A 24,414-nucleotide genomic window follows, 5' to 3' on the forward strand; every position below is an offset into this window, starting at 1 on the left:
CAAACATCCAGAACATCCTAGCAAACACCTAGACCCTAACAACCATCCAGAACATCCTAGCAAACACCTAGACCGTAACAACCATCCAGAACACCCTAGCAAACACCTAGACCCTAACAAACATCCAAAACATCCTAGCAAACACCTAGACCCTAACAAACATCCAGAACATCCTAGCAAACACCTAGACCCTAACAAACATCCAGAACATCCTAGCAAACACCTAGACCCTAACAAACATCCAGAACATCCTAGCAAACACCTGGACCCTAACAAACGTCCAGAACATCATAGCAAACACCTAGACCCTGACAACCGTCCAGAACATCCTAGCAAACACCTAGACCCTAACAAACATCCAGAACATCCTAGCAAACACCTAGACCCTAACAACCGTCCAGAACATCCTAGCAAACACCTAGACCCTAACAACCATCCAGAACATCCTAACAAACACCTAGACCCTAACAACCGTCCAGAACACCCTAGCAAACACCTAGACCCTAACAACCATCCAGAACACCCTAGCAAACACCTAGACCCTAACAACCATCCAGAACACCTTAGCAAACACCTAGACCCTGACAACAATGTACTAAAAGTGGAAAAGTTTATTCTTTGCATTTTTTTGTGTACAGGCGACAACTTTGTCAAAACAATCCCCGGATCCGCAAAAATGATTAAAAATGCTGTATTACGCATGACAGACCAGTAGTGGGCAATGTCACTTTGTAAAGAAAAACTATGCACCTATAGACTAAACATGTAATACGCAAACATCAACGTTTTTAAAAATTTGCGTTTTTGTAGTTTACACAAAAGACAATAACTGTATCGTTTTCAAAAACTTGCACTTTGAAACACGTTTTCAAAAGTTTGCATTTTCAGGACCCCAAAACGCTGTTGTCGTGTAAATGAACGACCAAAAGACGTCCATTTTAGTTGAAAAAGGTGTCATGTAAATGGCCCCTAATGTAAGGAATAGTGAATGAGCGTATAGGAAACTATTTCGAACACAGCCGTAGTGATTTCAGCAGATGTAGTGCGCCCTCTAGTGTTTTATGGTCTAAAGGAGAACTGGCCCCCCGACTAAGCCTGGTTTCTCCCAAGGTTTTTTTTCTCCATTTTAACACCTATTTGCCACTTGTTTGCCACCTGATGTCACCTGTTGGAGTTTGTGTTCCTTGCTGCTGTCACCTTTGGCTTGCTTAGTTGGGGACACTTGACATTTGATATTCAACAGTATTCTTGACATTTATTCAACAGTGCTTTGATCTGCCTGCATTGACACTATTCTTTAAGAGCTGCTGTGCAGCCAAAATTATGTACCAGATATCAATGTAAAGCTGCTTTGACACAATCTGCATTGTAAAAAGCGCTACATAAATAAAAGTGACTTGACTTGACTTAAAATGCAGCTGAATTTTATTGAATATTCTCCACAGTGTAGAGACTGGAGTGCTGACCTCAGACAAGCAATATTTGTTTTCACCCATTGTTGGGCTTTTTCCAGTTGTATATTATCCCCCTAATGAAGCATCCATCCATTCAACCATCTAAAACAGTGGTCCCCAACCCTGGTCCTCAAGTCCCAGTAAAAATCTAGTTATTACCACATCTTCTGTTACAGGCACAAAAGAATATCATCTGAACATAAGCTCTATGAGCCTGTGTTAAATCACAGTCTAGCTGTGGCGAAGCTATAGAAGGAACAAACACTTTTGGTTCTACGTGATTCGTTACCATAGAATCCCTCTCTATGGTTGTCACTTTGAATATTGAATGTTGAATACTTTCAATATCAGAGCGCTTTGTTGAGCATCTGACTTCCTGTTCTCCCTCTCTCATCAATCTCCATCAGCTATACCCCACCACTGCAGCGCACTACACATCTGCGCTGAGCGCTCTCAAACACTGCTGAGGAGAGGGAGGAAGGGGGAGGAGAGAACTGGATAAGGAGAGAGGAGGAGAAAAGGAGGGGAAAAAGGAAGCCAGGAATAGCAGGTTGGACAGATGTGCGGAGTCAAGAGCTGGTGTTGCCATCTAAAGCCCTGAAACACTGGTACAAACACTCCTGCAGATTCACCATGTAGAGCTTAAGAGAGGAAGAATGAGAATGCAGTAACTGCAGTGGTGGAGGATCAACCTCAGCAGATGGTAAGACTTTGTAAAACAATGGGAATAGCATCATTCTATGGAGCTTGACAACAATGGGAATGCCATCCGGACTGGATATGTTGTGGTGGATTTGCTTTTGGAGCTGTGTTTTAGTAACACTTGTCTGATTGTACTGCAGTGTGGGAAGAGCAGAGGGATGCTGTGAAGCCAAAGCATTTCCAGCCGCTGTCGCTGTAACATCCGCACATAAGGAAACATGTATGCCTTCTATTCTTTGCTGGTGTACATCTTCTACACTGTCTTCAAAAAGGAGGAGGAGGCAGCGCTCGAGGGGGCGTATGGAGAATCCCCGGAGGTATGTGTGGCCGCAGTGGATGCACGCCGATAGATATGCTAATATATGCATTCGCTATTGTCTGCGTACAATGTATGCAATCAAAAAAAATGGAATGATTTGAAAAATAGTTTTAAAATTAATTTTAAATGTATTTAAATAAAAAAAAAAATTGCTCACAAAATATTATTTATTGAATACAATGTTTAATATATAATATTATAGTTAATATAGAAACTAGAGGTAATTTCACTCAGGTGATGATTCAATCATGTATGCATGCACAGTCACATATTGTATGTCCTCAGTGGTGGCTTTAACACCTTCCAATAATCACATTCATCTTCCTCTTTAACTGACAGGAGCCTGGCCATGTTTCCATGGAAACAGAGAGCAAGGGAAAGGGTAGCCACACCCCCAGGTTGGGCAAAAGAGGGTGTGCAAGACTGAGTGATTCAAGTAAGAATGTTTCCATAATGTTGCATGATGCTCTAAATACAATGAAGTGCTCCACATAATCAGCATTCAACCTCAGTCGCCTATTAAATTGCAGGCAGCAGCAGTGATAGTGATGGGACGTCTCTCAGTGATGAAGATGATGAGTTTGATGAAGGTCATGGATTGCCTGCCAAAACACCATTAACAGCTTTCCTGTCTTTTAAGCAAGAGGCAGAAAAGAGAAGAGCCACTAATTCTCCAACAGAACCTAGTGAAAAGGTGAAGACCATCTAACTATATTCACATTTGCCACGTTTCATAGTGGTGGTGGTATTTCATCCTGATTTTGCCGTTAGATGCGTTCCTTTGTCAGCATAATTTGTTGATCCTGGAACAATATTCCTGTGCGAAAATTTACTCCTAATCTATATACCTACCCCTAAACCTAGCCCTACCCATAACTTATCCTTAAAATCAGAGGGAAATCATAGATGAATAGCACTAATGTAGAAGCAACTAATGCTGATTGTAAGCCTAAACTTGACATAAACTGTAAACTTGTCCCTCAAATCTGATTGATTGGTTGATTGTAATGTTGTTCCAGGATCAACAAAGATGATGATTCAGGAACATGTTGTACTTGGTGAAATCAGGTTCTGCCAACAGGATGTATTTAACTTTGGCACATATAATTCAGTGTGTTCTATGATTATGAATGATACTTCAAATTTTGTTATTACTTTTCAAAATGAGCAAAATTGATAAAATGGCAGAAAAAAGACTTACATTTAAGCATGGACCCTAGTCAAACTTAAGGACCTCATTAGACTTTAGACAGGGTAGATGCCATTGTTAATTTTTCATTAATTAAAATTAGGCTGGAAGGGATATATGTAAAGGCTATTACTACACTGTAAAAAATAATATGTTGGTTTAACTTAAAAAATTAAGTTACCTGGTTGCCTTAAATTTTTGAGTTTCTTGAAATTAAAAATTTGAGTTAATACAGTGAAGGCGATTGGTTTAATCAGCAGAAACTCAAAATATTATGTTATCTGAACCACAATAATTATCTAAGTTGATCTGACAAAAGAAAAAATGTTGTGATAACAAATCATGAAAATATATTTTTTAAAGTGTTCTTACACTGTAGTGCAGCCCATTGTACATACTGTACTGTACAGCCTCATTTTCATTAGTGAAATATTCAAAATTTGATATCCTTAGGTAAGTAATCACCAAGCTGCATTGTTATTTTTATATAAATTTTATAATATAATATAATAAAATATAATAATTTAGTATAATTGGGATACTTTCATAGTTTTTATTTTTATTTTTATTTTCTGTTTTCATTTTAATTATTAAGGTTTAGTATTTTTGTTGAGTTTTGACATTTTTAATAGTTTTATTTTTATATATGTCTTTAGAGTGTTTCTTAATTTTATTTCAGCTTTTGTTTTAACTCCACAACACCCTGACATTGTGGCAACTAATTTTGTTTGTAGAAGCACTGGCCACATTTTCTGAAAGAAAGTGTAGAAATCTAATGTAAAAACATTAAAGTAAAATATTAAAGATGTAGTTTTTCTAGGTGACAGAGTCTCCATTGCTGTCTGTGATGTCACACCTCCTGAGTTTCCTGGAGCAATATTCGCACCTGCAACAGCTGCAGCAGCAGGCCGATCAGTACCGCCTGCAGCTACACAGACACCGTGCCCAGCACCGGCAGAAGATGAAGGCCCTGCGTGTGTCCTACCGCCAGCGCCTCAGAGACAAGAACAGTGTGATTAACAGCCTGGAGGAAGTGATTGCTCAGCAGCAGAGCCCATCAACTGAAAATGAGGGTGAGACCTTTTGAACCTAAATAAATTTCAGTGTGAAGAATTTAGCTGTGGATAATGATGAGTTTAATATTATATTCCTCGCTTTATGTTCCTTGACATTGATTTTTTGGAGGCTGCCTCGTGCATCATTACGCTGCAGAACCTGATTTTGCCAGGTACTGTACAACATGTTCCTGGATCAACATCTTTGTTGATCCTGGAACAACATTCAAATCATTAAATCAGGTTTGAGGGACAAGTTTACAGTTTAGGCTTAGAAGTTGTGTGCTTCTACATCAGTGTTATTCATCTATCATTTCCTTCTGATTTTATGGATAACTTATGAGTAGGCTTAGGTTTAAGGGTAGGGATATGGTTTGGAGTAAATTTTCACACAGGAATGTTGTTCCAGGGTCAAAAACATATGTTCTCGGCAAAATCAGGACATGCATCTGAATATTTCTGGTTCACTATCAGAGTCAGTACCACATTACTAATTGCCACTTAGAGATCAACTGTATGTATGTAACTGTCAACCCTTTTTTTTCTTTCTTTCTTTTTTTTTTACAAACTGTAGTACACATTTAAATTTTTTTATGGCATGATACAGATGCTGTCAATAGAGTTTAACTTTTATTTCAGGGAAAATAAGCTTTTAAGGTGTATCGTAGGGCTTTTCCCAGCTAACAGGGAACTTTCTCAGATCTTTTAATGTTCTGGGAACGTTTTCTCAAAGTTATGAACAAATGTTCTTTTAGTAACATTAATAGAACATTTGTTCAAAGGTATCTGGTCTTTAATAATGTTCTCAAAATGTTAGCACAAAAACGTTCATGGAATTATTTTTTTTCTGAAATGTTTTAGTTGGACATTCCTCTAACATTCTTATAAATGTTACTACTTGTTTCAGAATGTTCAGAGAACATTCAAAAGTAAAATTTCCATAATGTTTGAAGGATGATAAAATGGAATGTTTTCTTAATGTTTGCATAACCCAGAAAAAAAAAAAAAAAACGATGTTTTGAACACTCAGATAACATTCAGAAATAATGTTTACATTGTCATGCTGGGATTGCAGTATTCAAATGCACGACGAAGGAGATATCCTCAAGAATATTTAGCTGACTAATCTGAACAAGGAACAGGAAAAATCACCAAGAAAGCAAACTACAAACACCACGTAACAAACAAAGCTAGACAAAAAACAGACTGAAACTCAAGGCTTAAATACACAGCAAACAGAGGAGTTTACGAGACTACCGTAAATTAACAAGACACACCTGAACTGAAGACACTAATTAATCAGTAACCAAGGAGACAAACAGGCAGGCACACAAGAAGAACTGAAACAATGAACAAACTAGAAAACTGACTAAAGCTGGGTGCACACTGTGCGATTTATAATAGTCCTTTACGATTGTTGCTTGTCAGACTGTACGAACATGATCCTCATGTCACACTGTGGGATCTCAGCTGTCCTATATGTCAGACTGTACGACAGTCAAGACGCGTTAAAAACGAACACACGCTTGAAAACTTGTCCAGAGTTTTACATCATCAACCCACACACATTCGGTGACTGTGAGCTGCATTACACGCGGGCCTGAAATGGTGGCTAACAAAGAAATCTCTAGCGTTAATTTTGATCACGGCTTATGTTGAAAAACAAAGACAATTTGACGTTTGTCGTAGGAGAAGTCACACTGCAGGACTGTGTGCCAAATCTTCTGACACTGCCAGAATTTCGTCAGAGGTAAAATTTGATTGCAAAGGTCATTGATCGGCTGGCGGTGAACATGTCAAACTAGCGATCCAAGACTACAGATTTTTGCCTGGGATTATAGAAATCTTTTAGGATTCTCAAAATTTGTCTCAGACGACAAAATCATGGCCAAAATTGCAGAGTTTGCACCCGCCTTAAAGGTGCTACAGAGGATCTTTTCGTCGACTGAGAAACCAAAGACTGTTAGTGAGTTTTTGAAATGAGCGCATGCGTAAGAACAGCCCCCCTCCTTCACAGCTCATTTCGAGGGAACGCCTCCCAAAACTCATGCACGAGTATTGGAACACGAGTGTTTACCACTGGCATTCGCTGTGTCGTGTTAGTGGATTCATTATATCGGACTCACCGCAGGTAACTCATAATCTGCAGTTGTTACTCCTGTCTCCTGACAAAAACATTGCATGCGGCGCCTGTGGAGTGTAAAAAGTTACTGGAGCGCGCAGCCGCGCACGTCTCTCACAAGGAACGTCATGGCAGTGATTGACAAGCCAGATTGGCTGATGTTTTTAAGGCCCTACCTCGTGCACAGATGATGTATGTTAATATTATTCCTTTCAGTGCACCTAATAAATAGTCTTTTATCAGTTAGTAAAGACAGTTTCAAGTAATATTGCAAAAATGTATAAAACAAAACATCCTCTGTAGCACCTTTAAGAAACTGAAAACAGAAAAAAAAGCATGAAAACTGATCAAAAACATTCTCTAAACATGACATACATAACTTAATTGGAACATTAGAAAAATGTTCTTAGAACACTTCTTTTTTTCGCTGGGTAAATTGTAGGCTGGTGGAAACCGGGGCTGGATTCATAAAAAACTTTTTTTAAGAAAGAAGTTAAAAAATGTCTTTTCAATTCAAATTCTTCTTAGATTTTGTCCTTAGAACAATCCTCTTATGATCATTCTTAAGAAATGAGATTCTTAAGAAATTACTTTTGAGAGTACAAAATATTCCTATTACCTACATAACAATGTAACAAATTTGCATAATGCCAGCCGGTTGCCAGCGAACAATGTCTACTTTGACCCGCCCTCAAACACTGTAGTTCTAACTGACGCCTTGAAGAGTTTGGTTCGTGTTGTCGAAGTGTATCAAGAAGACGCTGTTTTCAGTGCTGTAAATCCACTTTGCATGCACTTCCAAAGGATGAGCATTCGCTGGAGTTGAGTGGGAATAAACAACACCATTGTTACCATTCGTATCACTGTGTTTCAAGTGCTGAGGAAGCTTCCGGGGCTGAAATTCAGATTTCGGATTTCAGATTTCTGGGCTGTCTGACCAATCAGAGCAGAGGAAAGCTCTCGGAAAGGAGGGGTTTAAAGAGAATGAATCTTCGAATTAACCGATTTCAGACTCTTTGAGAATGAGGTGATGTGCAAAGTATATTATGAGAAAATTAAAGTGTTTTTTGACCTTGGACGCATGTAAACCTGTTGTAGGAGACATCCAAAACAATATTAGGAACCTTTAAAAAGAGCATAATACAGGCGATTTAAGTTAGAATGTTTTGTGAATCTGGCCCCAGGTGATTGCATGTTTGTTTTTGGATTCTGAATTGTGTAATTTGATGTCAATGAGGGAAGAGACAATGACCTGTTCACATCATGTGGACAGCTTAAAATTGTACTTTAATTAAATGAAAATACTGGAAAAAAGCGGCAAAAATAGCAGACTGACTGTTTTAGAAACCGTATCTGGCAGTGACCTCAGAGCTATATTGGGCATCTGGACTCTCTGGCTGTCTGTTTCTCCTCAGACATCACCAGGTGTTCCTCTGTCAACTGTTACAACAGACTTGCTGTCAGCCAGACTCACTAATAAACATTGTGTGTGCTTAAAATACACGTCTCTTGCACTAATTCAATGTCAGATGTACTTGGCTTTGTAGTGCACTTGCACATGATACCTAATGATCAGCATATCAGGATATAATGAGCTATATTAAAGGATTAGTTCACTTTAAAATGAAAATTAACCCAAGCTTTACTCACCCTCAATCCATCCTCTGTGTATATGACTTTCTTCTTTTAAATGAACACAATCGGAGTCATATTAATAAATATCCTGACGCATCTAAGCTTTATAATGGAAGTGGACGTCTCCAACGAGTATAAAGCTCAAGAAAGTGCATCCATCCAAAGCAAACCGTATTCCACACGGCTCCGGGGGGTTAATAAAGCTGATGACACCCCAGAATGCTCACAAAACAAGAATGCTCTTTCTTCAAAGGCAGCAAATATATAAATTTAAAGACAGACAGAAAATATAAATCATGATTTTCAACATCCCTCCAAAAAAGAGGCTGTTAAAATGTCTATATAATGATATATATGTCAAATTAGTTTGCAAAAAAATAAAAAATATTTCCATCAAATGAGAAAGATGGTGTAGTTAGCTATAGCTGGTGTAGTATAGCTATCTACCAGCAAACTGGGTTATACTAACCCACCAAACCTTGACTCCTTCAACATGACGCCACATGTCTGCAGACATTTTCAATTGATCCATTAGCCACCCGAAATACAAACACAATATGAATCATGTTAATCAAATGACTAACTGACATATGGTAATACATTTGTTGCTCCTGTAGACGTCAATATCTTTTATTAGCCATGTAGTAAAAATACCCATTTGCACGCCTGGCATATCTACAGCACTTGGCATGTTTCTCTGTGGCTCACAGAGATGAATAAATCATTGTGAGAGCTGCTTCTCTTACAAATGCAAGTGCACTTACAAACTAGCACAGCTGAACTTCACGTGTACTGCGGCTAGATACTTTATAAATCCAGTGCACAGCGGAGAGGAAATTCATCTTTTAACAACGATAGCATAAAATGATTATACCGTAGACCATGCTCTTATGATTTGAGTTTTATTTTATGCGAGAGGGAGAACGATGGGAAAAAAGTACAGCTAGGAAATTGGTTTCAATGAGTATTGGTCAATTATACAGTTTGGCGTTTATTGCATAGAAATATTGACCACAAAATCATTCAGATTCAAATATCCCAGCCAGCATTTCATAATGGAGCCAATTTAGGCATTAAATGGACATGAGTTATGGGCCCCAAATGAGTTCCATGTCAGCCCATATCTGAATTAGCCCTAATTCCCACCATGAAATGTTAGCTGGGATTGCAGAAAGTTCTGTGTATTTTTTTGCTCGAGCCTGTTCCTCCATCACGTTTGTTCCACATCACGTTTGCGGTGGTGTCCCCGTGAGCTTGTCTCCATTCATCCTTCCCACCAATCCACTTGCTCCCCCCGAGACTGACAGTGCATATCTTACGCTGCCTGCCTCAGTAATTAGTGTACAGCACAGGAAAAGACAGCAACTCTGACTCGGCATCTCAATAATTAATGGTGGGAATCTAAATAAAATGTTGCAGAGCAGTTAGGCTGCCTGGCACGTTGCACGAGTCTTTGAGTTCAAAACTCAGGTCTTGAGTCTTGAGCTAGCCCAGAGGAAAGTTATATGGCCAATTATATGAACCAATCAAAACATGACAAAAAAAGGCTGTGTCCGAAATCACCCTCTATACCCTTAAATCGGGCACTATTTGTGTTACAGATGCTGGTAGAGCTAACACACGACGAGGAAGAGTAACGTATAATAAGTCTTTACTTGATAATCCACAGGTAGAAACACAGAATCCAGAACAGTACAAACGAGACCCGACCAAGAACTGAACACAGACAGGAACTTAAATACATTGATACAAACAAGCTTAACAAGATAACAAGGGGGCGTGGTTCAATAAGTGTCCATGGTGACTGATAGTGGTGGGAAATTAAAACAAAGGAACACGTGACAAAAAGCAAACTAAAACAAACAGGACATGGCGGTGACTGTAACACTACACCCCCAACCCCCCCCTCCCGGTAGGCGCGTCCTCGCGCCTTACAGTAACATCAAAAGGGAGGGCTGGAGGGGTTTCTGGAGGAGGACGGACAGCCAGGAGAAGGTGGGAAACTAAAGTTCAGTGTGAAGATGACAGTGGGATGATCCAGGGTGTGGCCTTGAGCAGAGGCAGATGTTGTGAGCTGACCCAGGCCACAGCTGAGACTGTGCCCCATGGCGGCGGCGCAGGAGGGAGGAGCCATGGAGCGATGATCACTGGAGCCGCCATGGGGACGACCGGAAGCGACGGCGACACCGATGATGAAGCCCACCGCGAAGCCAGAGAGCCGATGTAGTGGAGGGACTCCGAAGACCTAGACGACCGCGACGTAGCCGTAGTGACGACCCCCCAAGATGATGGAAGAGATCCAGAGGGCTGAAGTCGAGCAGGAGCGACCGAGGGCGGAGGTGGAGCCTGAGGGAGGGATGAGCTGGCCGAAGACGAAGGGGTGGAGGGCCGGAGTGTAGCGACCGGACCGTAAGTCCGTGGCGTAGGCGTAGCGATGCCCGACCCAGGTGGAGCCGATGTACTGAGGGAGTCCTGCGAGGCTGAAAGTCCGATGGTCTCTGCCGGCATCGAGGGAGGAAGGAGCATAGGCGCAGGAGTTGGGACATCAGATCGAGGAGGACTGGAGCATGCAAAGGCAGAGGGCGGAGCCAAGGGCTTCTCACAGCCGTGACTCCCAGAAGGCCCGAGGTGTAGCCTCACCACTGAGAGGAGGCGCAGAGGGACTGATGGGGGGCATTGATGAAGGGGCGACAGGAATAGCTGGGGACTAGGGCAAAAACTGTGGAGCAGAGGAAAGTCCAAAACAAAAAACAGAGTCCAAGATGTGCTGGAGAGGTAGTGGATGAGGGAGGTTAGGAGGGAACACAGGACTGGACAGAACCATCGGGGAGACAGACAGTTCAGGGCTGGATGGAACCAGCGGGGAGACAGACAGTTAGACAGACTCAGGGGATAACAGAGGGAGAAACAAAACAACCTCTCCAACATCAAAAAAAAAAATTTCTCCAGTGGTGGGGGGGGGGGTGGGCGGGGCTCGCTTCCATCCCATCGAACTCCACCAGGACTCCCTCAGCGATGGATGAGGTAGCCGGCTCACACACCTGGTCAGGCACGCGTTGCTCAGGCTCCAGGGCGATGTTCAGCTCGGTCGCTCTTGTCGCGGCAGAGTGGCTCTCGTTGCCTGCGGTGGGCTCGGGCTGTCAATCCTCACAGTCGGGGTGTTGTTGGCTGGGCACTGGGTAGCTTGTGGGGCTGGTGTCATCGTCGATGTTGTTAACGGTGAGCGGCGAATCACAGGACACCAGCACCCACTCGACGTATTCAATGAGGCTCCCTCGAGGCCCCTCCCCGGACAGCAGCGCTTTGGTGGTGGTGTTGAGGCCAGCATACAAGAAGTTGCAAAGGCTGCTGTCCGGGAAATATGGTGGTGCTAGGAACAAAAGTGGTGCTAGGAACAAAAAAATCTTCCAAATGTGCCTCGAGGCAGCGGTCCTTCTGCTCAAGGCAGAGCAACAGAAAGGCAGGTGTGTACATGATGGCGGGAACAAAAAAAAGGTGAAACGCAAAAAAAACACTGACACTGTTTTCAAACTGGTGGGTGTTTATAAATCATGCAATGAAAATGATCCCCTTCACCCGACCCCATCCCTAAACCCTACCCACACTCTGACGTGGGCAAATCAGGTAATGCAGAGACCTGTACTTGGCAAAAGAACCAAAGGGCAAGATCACATGAGGGCAAGGGAATCACATGACAAAACCAGAAAGTAAAGATGCGTTCACGCCATGTTGTAATTACCGTAATTACAAGATTTCAACTTGTAAAAAGCCTTCACGTCCTCATAGTGCTCTTAATTACAACTTGTAAGCTGGGAATTTTCTGAGAGCTACTTGTACCACGTGATCGCTGTACCACCTGACTGCTGCAGATTAATTTAGGCATTGAGAGTGTTGATATAGAAATGCATAATTCCCAGTCTGACGACTTGAACAGCTCCAAGTAGAACGTCACATGTTGTCATCTAGGAATTACAGTAACTACGATATGGCATGAACACAGCATTTACTGTGAGAATGCATACATAATAAGAGATGATTAAATTTTCATTGTTAATTTCATTTTTATTTTTTGTTAATTGATTTATTTATTTGATTGATTGATTGATTTTATTTATTGATTTATAATTATTCAGTGGCATAAAATTTATAATGAAGTTAGGTGGAACTCACATTTTAAGGCAGTATACTGTAATTTGTTAATACAGAAATAAAATAAATGATCACAATGAATGAATTATATACGGAAGAGGATTAGGGCCAAGCAATAATAAAAAAATAAAACCATCTCGAGATTAAAGCTGTTAAATTTCGAGAAAAAACTTGTTAAATTTCGAGAAAAAAGTCGAGATAAAATGTTGAGAATAAACTTGTTAAATTACGATAAAAAAGTCATTAAATTTCGAGAAAAAAGTTGAGATAACATGTTTAGAATAAACTCGTTAAATTACGATAAAAAAAGTCAATAAATTACGAGAAAAAAGTAGTTAAATTACGAGAACAAATTTGTTAAATTATGATAAAAATGTCGTGAAATTTCGAGAAAAAAGTCGAGATAAAATGTTGAGAATAAAGTCATTAAATTATGAGAAAAAAGTCGTTAAATTACGAATTTTATCTCAACTTTAATCTCGAGATGGTTTTATTTTTTTATTATTGCTTGGACCTAATCCTCTTCCGTAATTATAAAATAATTTCTCTAGTTTTTCTTTTTTAATCATTTTATCTTTTTTTATGCCAGATGAATAAGCTTCTTTTGAAATTCCATTTTAAACAGTATTGTCATGTGTGTTTGTGTGTAGGTGAGTACATGCTTCCTGCAGCATCTCCGGTCGGGCTGCATAAGTTGGTTCAGTCTCTATGTGGGCTGCAGGGAGAGAGGAGTCAACTGAGAGGAGAGCTGCGATCGCTTCATTCCCAGCTTGAGCAGAGAGAACGAGATCGCCACACTAAAGTACAGGCCTTCCAACAGCAGGTGCTGAGCATTATTCATTCAGTCACACATTCTATACATTCATACACTCATTCAACCCACCACATTAATTAATGCAATTACCTATGCTTTGATATTCAGTGCTTTCAATAGCACATATTCATCTCTCTACACCTCAGCAATGATCCTGAAAGCGTTTTCTTTTTTACCTTTATCCAGACCATAATGTATCAGTCTGCATATTTCATCCATTCAGCTTCCTCTCTATCAGTTTCATCCATCGTCTTCACTCATTTTTCTTTCCAGACTTGCTAAGCTGACAGAATTGATTTTCTCCCTGTAGATTGATGAGCTAAAGAGCTGTATTGAGGAAAGAGAAGAGGAGCTGTCTAAACTCAGAGTGGCATCAGTAAGCTTTTGGAAGAATCTGTTCCAGTGCTCTGCATTTGAAACTGAGTGCATTAAAACCAGGCCAGAGTCTCAAAATGATTCATGACCAAGAGCTTATCTAGGTTGTTTTATCGGACACTTTTTTTTCCAGGTCAGCTGTGACTTTTTTGGTGTTTTTTCTTTCACCAGGGAGTAACAGACTCTGAAAAACGAGTGCTTTGCTTATCAGCAGAGAATGAGAGTTTGAAACACAGCCTCACAGTGACGCAGGGTCTTTTGCAGCAGCTGTCAGTCATCCCATCCCAGTCCAGCTCTGTGCTTATCAAGGTGAGACTGTCTTGTAATGCATTGGGTAAACTGTGACTCGATTACATCTTGTGACATTATCAGTATGCCTCACCACTGTGTCCCATAGACAATGGCTCTCCTTCACTAACCATGGACACACACATATTTGTAAAAAACTGCATGCAAACATTTTTACACAGAAATCTTGATTTTTCACTAAGTTAATTTTTATATACAGTACAGTCCAAAAGTTTGGAACCACTAAGATTTTTTATGTTTTTAAAAGAAGTTTCATCTGCTCACCAAGGCTACATTTATTTAATTAAAAATACAGTAAAAAACAGTAATATTGTGAAATATTATTACAATTTAAAATAACTGTGTACTATTTAAATATATTTGACAAAGTAATTTATTCCTGTGATGCAAAGCTGAATTTTCAGCATCATTACTCCAGTCTTCAGTGTCACATGATCCTTCAGAAATCATTCTAATATGCTGATTTGCTGCTCAATAAACATTTATGATTATTTTCAATGTTGAAAACAGTTGTGTACTTTTTTTTTCAGGATTCCTTGATGAATAGAAAGTTCAAAAGAACAGCATTTATCTGAAATACAAAGCTTCTGTAGCATTATACACTACCGTTCAAAAGTTTGGGGTCAGTAAGAATTTTTATTTTTATTTTTTTTGAAAAGAAATTAAAGAAATGAATACTTTTATTCAGCAAGGATGCATTAAATCAATCAAAAGTAGCAGTAAAGACATTTATAATGTTACAAAAGATTAGATTTCAGATAAACACTGTTCTTTTGAACTTTCTATTCATCAAATAATCCTGAAAAAAAATATTGTACACAAATATTTTGTACAATTGTACACATTAAATGTTTCTTGAGCAGCAGATCAGCATATTAGAATGATTTCTGAAGGATCATGTGACACTGAAGACTGGAGTAATGATGCTGAAAATTCAGCTTTGCCATCACAGGAATAAATTACTTTGTGAAATATATTCAAATAGAAAACAGTTATTTTAAATTGTAATAATATTTCACAATATTACTGTTTTTACTGTATTTTTAATTAAATAAATGTAGCCTTGGTGAGCAGACGAAACTTCTTTTAAAAACATTAAAAATCTTAGTGGTTCCAAACTTTTGGACTGTACTGTATATATTAAAATGTATTCTAAATTTATGATAAAAATTTAAAAAACCAACTGAAACCACACATAAGCAATACTCCCTGTGGTCTTAGAAATGATTTGATGAGCCTTTTTTTTTTTTTTTTTTGAATATAGCTTATATTATACACCCATAAAAAAGATCTGTTGAAAAAAATTTAAACTTCAATTCAACATGCGTTCAGATTTTTAGGTTCTCTCAACTATTGTTTTAATAAGTTTCCTAAATAACACTACTTTGTTTTGTCAATTTGAATTTGTTCATTCATTAAATGCAAAATGCCTCATTCAGCCAATAAAAAACCAGATTTCTTGTCCAACAAATTTTCAGGTGGTAACCATAATAATAGTATTTATAGGGTGCTTGTTGTTGAGATAGATGTACGTAGACCTCAACACTTGACACACAAAACCTAAACAATGGTGCACTGTAAAAAAAAATATTTTCATGATTTGTTACAGTATCACAACTTTTTTCTTTTGTCAAATAACATAATATTTTGAGTTTCTATTTATTAAACCAATGTGCTTCATTGTATTAACTCAAATTTTTAATTTCAATGAATTCAAAATTTTAAGAAAACCAGTTAAAGGTGGGATAAGTAGATTTTGAAAAATGCTGTTGATATTTGAAATCAACCTAAACAAACCCACCTCTCTCTTCATTGCTCCGCCTCCAAAACTCTCTCTCCAATCTTAACCACTCTGCTCTGAGTCAGTCTTGAACCCCAGCCCATCCGCTGCTGGCATGTGAGGCAAATGCACTACCAATGACGCTAAGCACCTCATTCTCTAGCGGTTGTCAGTGTTCAGTGGTTTACCTGCACAACTCTCACTATCTGGCCGCTGTTACACATGCAGTGCGAGTGGATGTCTGTTTATCACAGCTGACGCGCAACAAAATGCTTCACAAAAAATGACCGTACAGTACACAAGAGTAAATACAAACAAGAGTTCGTTGTTAGACGCCAACAGCACAGCAGCTCCAGACAATCAAAACCCAGTGTTACTTACATGATAAGGAATCAAAGCAGCCTCCGTGTCTGTTTTCAGGCCTTCCCACTTAGCTCTCTCCAGTGCTGGAAAGCTTTTCAAATATAAACGCGGGTCCTAAAGATCTTGCCCAGTCATAACCCTTCATTCCAGTGATATTCTTTTGAGCTCTTTAGTATTGTGTCTCATATATCTTTCTGCATTTTTTTTTTTACTCGTTCTGTCTCCTCACCCGTTATAGCCATGCCCCCTAATGCTGATTGGTTACACGTTTGTTGTTGGTGTCAGCCCGACTAACTTCCAAACAGTGTTTTTCAAAATCTACAGACTCCACCTTTAACTTACTTTTTTAAAGGTGCCCTCGAATGAAAAATTGAATTTATCTTGGCATAGTTAAATAACAAGAGTTCAGTACATGGAAATGGCATACAGTGAGTCTCAAACTCCATTGTTTCCTCCTTCTTATATAAATCTCATTTGTTTAAAAGACCTCCGAAGAACAGACGAATCTCAACATAACACTGACTGTTACGTAACAGTCGGGGTATACGCCCCCAATATTTGCATATGCCAGCCCACGTTTCCAACATTATAAAAGGCATTAGACAAGGGCAGCCAGTATTAACGTCTGGATGTGCACAACCAAATCATCAGACTAGGTAAGCAAGCAAGAACAATAGCGAAAAATGGCAGATGGAGCAATAATAACTGACATGATCCATGATAACATGATATTTTTAGTGATATTTGTAAACTGTCTTTCTAAATGTTTCATTAGCATGTTGCTAATGTACTGTTAAATGTGGTTAAAGTTACCATCGGTTATTACTGTATTCACGGAGACAAGAGAGCCGGCGCTATTTTCATTTTTAAACACTTGCAGTCTGTATAATTCATAAACACAACTTCATTCTTTATAAATCTCTCCAACAGAGTAGCATTATCCGTTAGCCACGGAGCACTATCAAACTCATTCAAAATCAGAAGTAAACAATATAACAGTATACAATACTCACATAATCCGACGCATGCATGCCGCATGCATGACGAACACTTTGTAAAGATCCATTTTGATGGTTATATTAGCTGTGTAAACTTTAAGGCACTGTTTAAGGCAAGCGCGAGCTCTGTGGGCGGAGACCACGGGATTTAAATCGGCGCGTTTATAATGATGCCCCAAAATAGGCAGTTAAAAAAATTAATAAAAAAAAAATCAATGGGGTATTTTGAGCTGAAACTTCACAGACACATTCAGGGGACACCTTAGACTTATATTACATCTTTTAAAAACATAATCTAGGGCACCTTTAAGTTAAACCAACAATATTGTTTTTACAGCGTGCCAATCAATAAATATAAAAAGACAAGTTCTTTACATCAGAATGCAACAAATAACTAGCAATAATGACAAAACAACAAAAGTTAAAAAAAAGTCAGCAAACAGCTATAATCCTATAATGGTGCAATGCATGCTGGGAACTCAAAACCTTTCAGCAGTATTGATCAATTTGAAATTCAGTGTTCAGATAACTGTGTTTGACTAGTTGGGACAACATTTGTAGGAATTCTGTTGGTCTAACATGTCATTGTCATTGCAAGTAATCCGCATTTCCTAGCTTTTGTGATTCAAAAGGTCCCGTAACTGGAAAATATGCAGTTGCTTTTTTTTTTTTTTTACAGTGTAACGAATGGAATAACAAAGTAGTAAATAAAATACAAAATGCAGACCAGTAGAGGTTGTATATGGACATAGCTTGGACATCAAGTGCATATGCACCTGTTGCATGAAGTATACAAATTATTAGTATTCTGTTATACCCTGTAGGAAAATGAAAACTTGCGCAGTCGTGTTCTGCAGCTGGAAAGTTCATTGCAGCAGCGGGCAGAGCAGCTGTCACGTCTGGAGCACCAGAAGGAGCAGAGTGAATGGAGGAAGACAGAAGAGCTCAAGAGACGAGAGGAGAGCGTGAGAGAGCTGCAGCTTGAACTAGACAAAGAACGCAACAAGGAACCTGTGGTTAAAGTAAGAAAAACCTTAAAAATTTAAAAGCCTTAAAAAAAGATTTTTAACAGAGACACATTCACACACACACACAAGATATACTGCATAGATAAGTAATTTAGTGTATTTGGAGAAAACGGACTAAAAATATTTATTTGTTTTGCACTCTGGGTCATAGTATTTTGTCCAATCACATACTTTCTAGAATGAGAATCAATAGTAATAAATCATCTTTTTTTCCTGTCTTCTAGTATGTTACCCAAACCGTGGAGGTGGAGTCACCTTCAACTCTACGTCAACTATCTGAAGCCAGACATCAGAATGATCAGCTTTCTGAGAAGCTAAGCAACCAGAGAGAACGATGCCGACAGTTGGAGGAGAACATCAGACATTCTGATGAAGTCAGCTGCAATTTGCAACACAAGGTTTCTAAGCTTTATCCATTTGTTTTTGTACACACTGTATAACTGAAGCTAAAGATCTTAAAAGCCTCTGTTGCAGGGATCTCAGATACAAAGCTCATATATTATACAGTACATGTCAGAACACAACTGTAGAAAACTCTTCTAAAAATGAATGGCTTTGCAGATTGCTGCATATGAGAGGGAGATTGGGACCCTGAGGGAGGAGCTGCTGAAGGAGATTGGACATCTTGAGGAAAAGAAAGAGGCAGCCGTAAAAGCGGCAGCCAACTGCTCTGAGGAGCATCTCCAGAGCCTGCAGACCCAGTTCATAAGTGAGTTTACTGTATATATACCATAAATCTTAATAGATGATTGCCTTGATGCCACATTTTTTGGTGATTCATCCTTGTCTTGAATGGCGCACTTGATATCGTCTATAATCTTCGCACAAATTGTGAAGTCCACAAGACTTATGATTTAAAGGTGCCCAAGAACGTTCTTTCACAAGATGTAATGTAAGTCTAAGGTGTCTCCTGAATGTGTCTGTGAAGTTTCAGCTCAAAATACCCCATAGATTTTTTTAAATACATTTTTTTAACTGCCTATTTTGGGGCATCATTAACAATGCACTGATTTACACTCGGCGCCGCCCCCTTAAATCGCGTGCTCCCTGCCACACCAGCTGTCGACTATATTACAGCGCATTTACAAAGTTCACACAGCTAATATAACCCTCAAATGGATCTTTACAAGATGTTCATCATGCATGCTGCATGCATGCTTCGAATTATGTGAGTAAAGTATTTATTTGGATGTTAAAGTTTTATTCTGAGTGAATTTGAGGCTGTCCTCCGTGGATAACGGCTATTGCTACACTGTTGGAGAGATTTATAAAGAATGAAGTTGTGTTTATGCATTATACAGACTCCAAGTGTTTAAAAAATGAAAATAGCGACGGCTCTTGTCTCCGTGAATACAGTAAGAAACGATGGTAACTTTAACCTCATTTAACAGTACATTAGCAACATGCTAACGAAACTTTTAGAAAGACAATTTATAAATATCAGTAAAAATATCATGCTATCATGGATTATGTCAGTTATTATTGCTCCATCTGCCATTTTTCGCTGTTGTTCTTGCTTACCTAGTCTGATGATTCGGCTGTGCACATCCAGACGTTAATGGCTGCCCTTGTCTAATGCCTTTTATAATGTTGGGAACATCATGGGCTGGCATTATGCAAATATTGGGGCGTACACCCTGACTGTTACGTAACAGTCGGTGTTATGTTGAGATTCGCCTGTTCTTCGGAGGTCGTTTAAACAAATGAGATTTATATAAGAAGGAGGAAACAATGGGGTTTGAGACTCACTGATTGTCTTTTCCATGTACTGAACTCTTGTTATTTAACTATGCCAAGGTAAATTCAATTTTTGAATCAAGGGCACCTTTAAGAGTGTGCTCATGAGCGCCCCTATTGCTGACATTGTTAAATGTGCGGCAATGTGTATGGCTCAGTGCATGTTTATATGTGTAATTTCCAGCCCTCCAAAAGCGTCTGAGTGCTCTCCCTCCCACGTTACGCTCCATGAAGACCGACTACGCCAGCCTGCGCAGTCAAGTCCGCAACTTTTCTGACTTCTATGGAACAGCTATCAAAGAAGCCAAGAAACAGGTAAGCAAAAATCTACTGCTGCACAAACCTACTAAATGTACAACGTCTAAGATCTAAGAATGGATATAGTCACATTTTATTTGTTGCTTTAATTTCTAAATTGTTTTCTAATATTACAACATTATTCCCTAGATAATGGCAGCTATAAATGAGATGTCAGAGGCCAACAAAGACCTTTTGGAAAAATACAGAAAGGAGGTAGCACTCCGCAGAAAGTACCACGAGCAGCTGGTTGAGCTTAAAGGTTGGCAGTAATGACATTTTTACCATTTTTGTCCATAATACTCAAGCAAAATATTAAAAAAGGGTTTTTTAAATTATTATTTCACCAGGTAATATCCGTGTGCTGTGCCGTGTAAAGCCAGTACTGAAGGAAGATCAACATGATGAAGGCCAAGCGGTGGTTGTGACAACAGATCCCAATAATGAATCTGCACTCACAGTTTTAAGTAAGGGAAAGGCCAAAAATTTTGAGCTGGATAAAGTCTTTCACCCTCAGGCCACTCAGGAAGAGGTAAGCAGAGTAAAAATCACATTTGCATGAAAAATTAAACTACATAAACATTGGTAGTCTATACAATAGTAATGCACTGATATTTAAATTCTGGTCGCTATCGCTAAGTTAGTAATTATTTTCCTGGCTGATAATAAAATTCTAATTAAATCTATTTTGTCTAAATAAATAAAAAATAAAAGACTAAAAACTAAAATCAATCTTTTTAAATGTTCACAACATTAATAAAAATTCATACTGCATTTTGAGATTGGCTAAAGATTACACTGAAGTTTAATTCAATTATTTGTAAATATTAAGTGAGCATTAAATGAAATACGGGAAAAGCAGGCACAAGTAGATAGATAACCAACACTAAAGTGTACCAATAAATCTCTAAAACCTGCCAATAACCATTATGGTATCATATACTGTGTAGTGCATCCCTACAGTATAGCTTGCTTAAAGGTGCCCTAGAACCCCTTGCGATTATGGTTCACTTATTGTAAAGTGTTACCATAAAAACAAATAACAGTTTCTCTTAATCTTATTAAGCACAAACAATAAGGTTTCATTTGTTAACATTAGTTAATGCACTGTGAACTATCATGAACTAACAATGAATGACTATTTTTATTAACTAACATAAACAAAGATTAATAAATACTGTAGCAAATATATTGCTCATTATTAGTTGATGTTGGTTAATACATTAATGTTAATAAATGAGACCTTATTGTAAAGTGTTAACATTTTTATTTATACTGTTTTCATTTCTATGATCAGTTTGTGGAAAGGAGTTCAGTTAGGAGGTCAAAGGTTGTAGAAGCTCATAAATCATGTACAGTAAGGTCTGAAGAGACTGAAATACAGAAGAGAAGTCAGTCAGTTGAGTTAGTGGCAAAACCTTTTACAGTACTTGAGTATTGTTGTCTTTTACTGCATATGATAATTCATACTAAGAAAGTAGAACTGAAATGACATTCATTACGAGATGATTAGTTAAAACATTTCAAATACACCTGCAGAATATTTTTTCTAGTCATGTATTTCGCCATTGAGGATTTCTTAAAAATAGTGTGTAAAAATCTTGTCTCGTCTCGTCTCGTGAACTCAATCTCGAGTCTCGTCTCGTCTCGTGAGATACCCGTCTCGTCACACCCCTAATTTTTAGTAATGTTTGTTTCACCGTTCTTTATCTCTCAGGTGTTCCAGGAAATTGAGCCACTCATCACATCCTGTATAGATGGGTATCATGTTTGCATCTTTGCTTATGGCCAGACAGGATCTGGCAAGACCTATACTATGGAGGTAATAAATAGGGATCTGTAACTATATACCCGTCATAACACATGGCTCCGATTTCATACTTTTGACCCAGATGATCTGTTTCCATTAATTATTCAATAAGACTGTCAGGTCTCATTAACCATCCGTGTCTGCTCAGGGTACTGTTGAAAACCCCGGCATCAACCAACGAGCCCTGAAACACCTGTTCAATGAGATTGAGGAAAGAAAAGACATGTGGACGTACAACGTCAGTGTCAGTTCAGTGGAAATTTACAACGAGGTCCTGAGGTATTGTATTTTATCTCTTTATCGTGAAAAAATCTATGGTGGTCTCCATTCACAACCTTTTTGAATCTCAAACATCTAAGCACTTGAGCTATTCAAAACATCTTCATTTGTGTTTTGAAGATTAACGGAAGTCATAGAATGACAGGAGGGTTGAGTAAATAATGAGAGTTTTAATTTTTGGGAGAACTAACCTTTCAATAGAATTAGATTGTTAACAATTTGTGGTTGTTAACACCAGAGATCTACTCAGTAAGGATGGAGAGAAGCTTGACATCAAGATCAACCCTGATGGGACGGGTCAGCTCCATGTGCCAGGACTGAGGGTCATGGAGGTCAAAAGCTTCCAGCATATCAAGAAAGTGAGTCCCAGGGTGTCATCTGTCAAGATAATGCTGACTATGCAAAAAAAAAAAAAAAAAAAAAATCTCCAATCATCTGTTGTTTTTTGCAGATTTTGGCCATAGCTCGAAAGAACAGGATTACATTTGGAACGCAGATGAACCAGCATAGCTCTCGATCACATGCCTTGCTCACTGTGACTGTGCTGGGCACAGACCTCGCCAGTGGAGCCAAAACCACCGGTCTGTCCCAACGATTCATGATCTTTAGATTGCTTGAGTTGTCCGAGAGTTCTCAAAAGTCACGAGTTCCACCCAAAAAGCCCTCTGTATCCTTGAATGACCACAATCCCTGACCTCTCCTTTGCAGGCAAGCTGAATCTTGTGGATCTGGCTGGTTCTGAGAGGGTGTGGAAGTCTGGAGCAGAGGGGGAAAGACTGAAGGAAGCCCAGAATATCAACCGCTCACTGCTGGCTCTAGGAGATGTGATCCAAGCTCTCAAGGCCCACCAGACTCACATACCCTTCAGGAACTCACGACTCACCTACCTGCTGCAGGACTCACTGGGAAAAGGCAACAAAACCGCCATGGTTGTTCAGGTATAAGGATTTACAGAGAAGTTAACCCTGTCAGCTTAGCTGTGCTATGCCCCTTTCAAAATGACAAATGTGAAACCATGGGATAGCCCAGGGTTAAGTGCAGTGTTGAACAACCCATTTGACTATCAGCACAAAGTCTGGTCTATACTATACCAGCCAATTAGACAGAAAGGGGACATTGTAACTGACCGAAAAATAAATCTAATTCTTTTTCATATGACGTCAATGGGATTCAGACTTTCTGCCATTCAAAAATCAATTGACCCTTCGCAAAGACCCGTCCCTCTTAGTTACTGTTGCTTTGTCCGACAAGCCATGGCGCTGTCACGCCACACGCAGTGAAAAATACATTGCGGAGCAAAGAGGACACTGACAACACGTCGACAGACAAGACAGAGCAGGTTACGTATGATATTAAACAAAGTCCCAGCTTTCAAACTGTCATTTTTTTAAGAAATCCGAACAATGAAAAACCATTTTGTGGCTCTTTAATGTGTCGTGACAGATTGCTGTAGCGCCTCAGCTCAAGAAGCTCGTGAACCGATCATCTCTTCTTACTAGTTAATTTATAGCATCAAATAAACATGAATGAACATGAGAAGGAATGTTGTTTCAAACGCGGAAAGACGTAAATACACACCATTTTTCAAGTTCAAGTCCACCGAGGTTAATCTTCTAACTCCTGACTGCTTTGTCAGACAAAATGGCGGATTCTGCGTTATGATTGGTTAGATCGCTTGTCAATCAAGCTCCCGGCAAAGGGTCAATTGCAGGGAGGTAACACCCACACAACAAGCCCCCGCTAAAGTAATGTAGAGTTTAATGATATCCACAAGTGGTCACCATAGACACATTTGAATTGCTTGCCATAACAAGTGGAAACAAGGCATGCATGCACTCGATTTCCGGAATATAGTATATAATTTGTCTTCAGGGAGACACTATCGATGTGCGGGAGAGTCCTGGGACTTCCTGGAGTGTTCCAGAATGTATGGGGCTGGGAAATATGAAATCATCGATATCATGAATGCTCATCCAACTGCATAGGAGGTGCAACCAAA

At 39.2% G+C, this 24,414-nt stretch overlaps 1 protein-coding gene across 3 annotated transcripts in view; it reads left to right on the forward strand.

Moving 5' to 3' along the window:
- si:ch211-257p13.3 (kinesin-like protein KIFC3) overlaps positions 1-24,414 on the forward strand; it is a 31,423-nt gene that overhangs the window by 4,955 nt on the left and 2,054 nt on the right. For 2 of the 3 annotated variants that reach the window (XM_048152872.1, XM_048152871.1), the window contains exons 4-22: positions 1,862-2,157; positions 2,297-2,473; positions 2,815-2,911; positions 3,006-3,169; positions 4,485-4,737; positions 13,276-13,448; positions 13,750-13,815; positions 13,986-14,123; positions 18,089-18,286; positions 18,517-18,690; positions 18,854-19,001; positions 20,214-20,344; positions 20,477-20,588; positions 20,677-20,858; positions 22,044-22,148; positions 22,285-22,415; positions 22,654-22,774; positions 22,867-22,996; positions 23,124-23,353. In XM_048152872.1, the coding sequence (XP_048008829.1) occupies positions 2,375-2,473; positions 2,815-2,911; positions 3,006-3,169; positions 4,485-4,737; positions 13,276-13,448; positions 13,750-13,815; positions 13,986-14,123; positions 18,089-18,286; positions 18,517-18,690; positions 18,854-19,001; positions 20,214-20,344; positions 20,477-20,588; positions 20,677-20,858; positions 22,044-22,148; positions 22,285-22,415; positions 22,654-22,774; positions 22,867-22,996; positions 23,124-23,353 (2,652 nt within the window). In that variant the 5' untranslated portion in view covers positions 1,862-2,157; positions 2,297-2,374. Of the gene's footprint in view, positions 1-1,861; positions 2,158-2,296; positions 2,474-2,814; positions 2,912-2,987; positions 3,170-4,484; positions 4,738-13,275; positions 13,449-13,749; positions 13,816-13,985; positions 14,124-18,088; positions 18,287-18,516; positions 18,691-18,853; positions 19,002-20,213; positions 20,345-20,476; positions 20,589-20,676; positions 20,859-22,043; positions 22,149-22,284; positions 22,416-22,653; positions 22,775-22,866; positions 22,997-23,123; positions 23,354-24,414 lie in introns of those variants that run through there. The other variant, XM_048152873.1, reaches the window with a different exon arrangement.

This window comes from Megalobrama amblycephala, linkage group LG13, assembly GCF_018812025.1.
Source record: "Megalobrama amblycephala isolate DHTTF-2021 linkage group LG13, ASM1881202v1, whole genome shotgun sequence".
Classification (NCBI taxonomy): Eukaryota; Metazoa; Chordata; class Actinopteri; order Cypriniformes; family Xenocyprididae; genus Megalobrama; species Megalobrama amblycephala.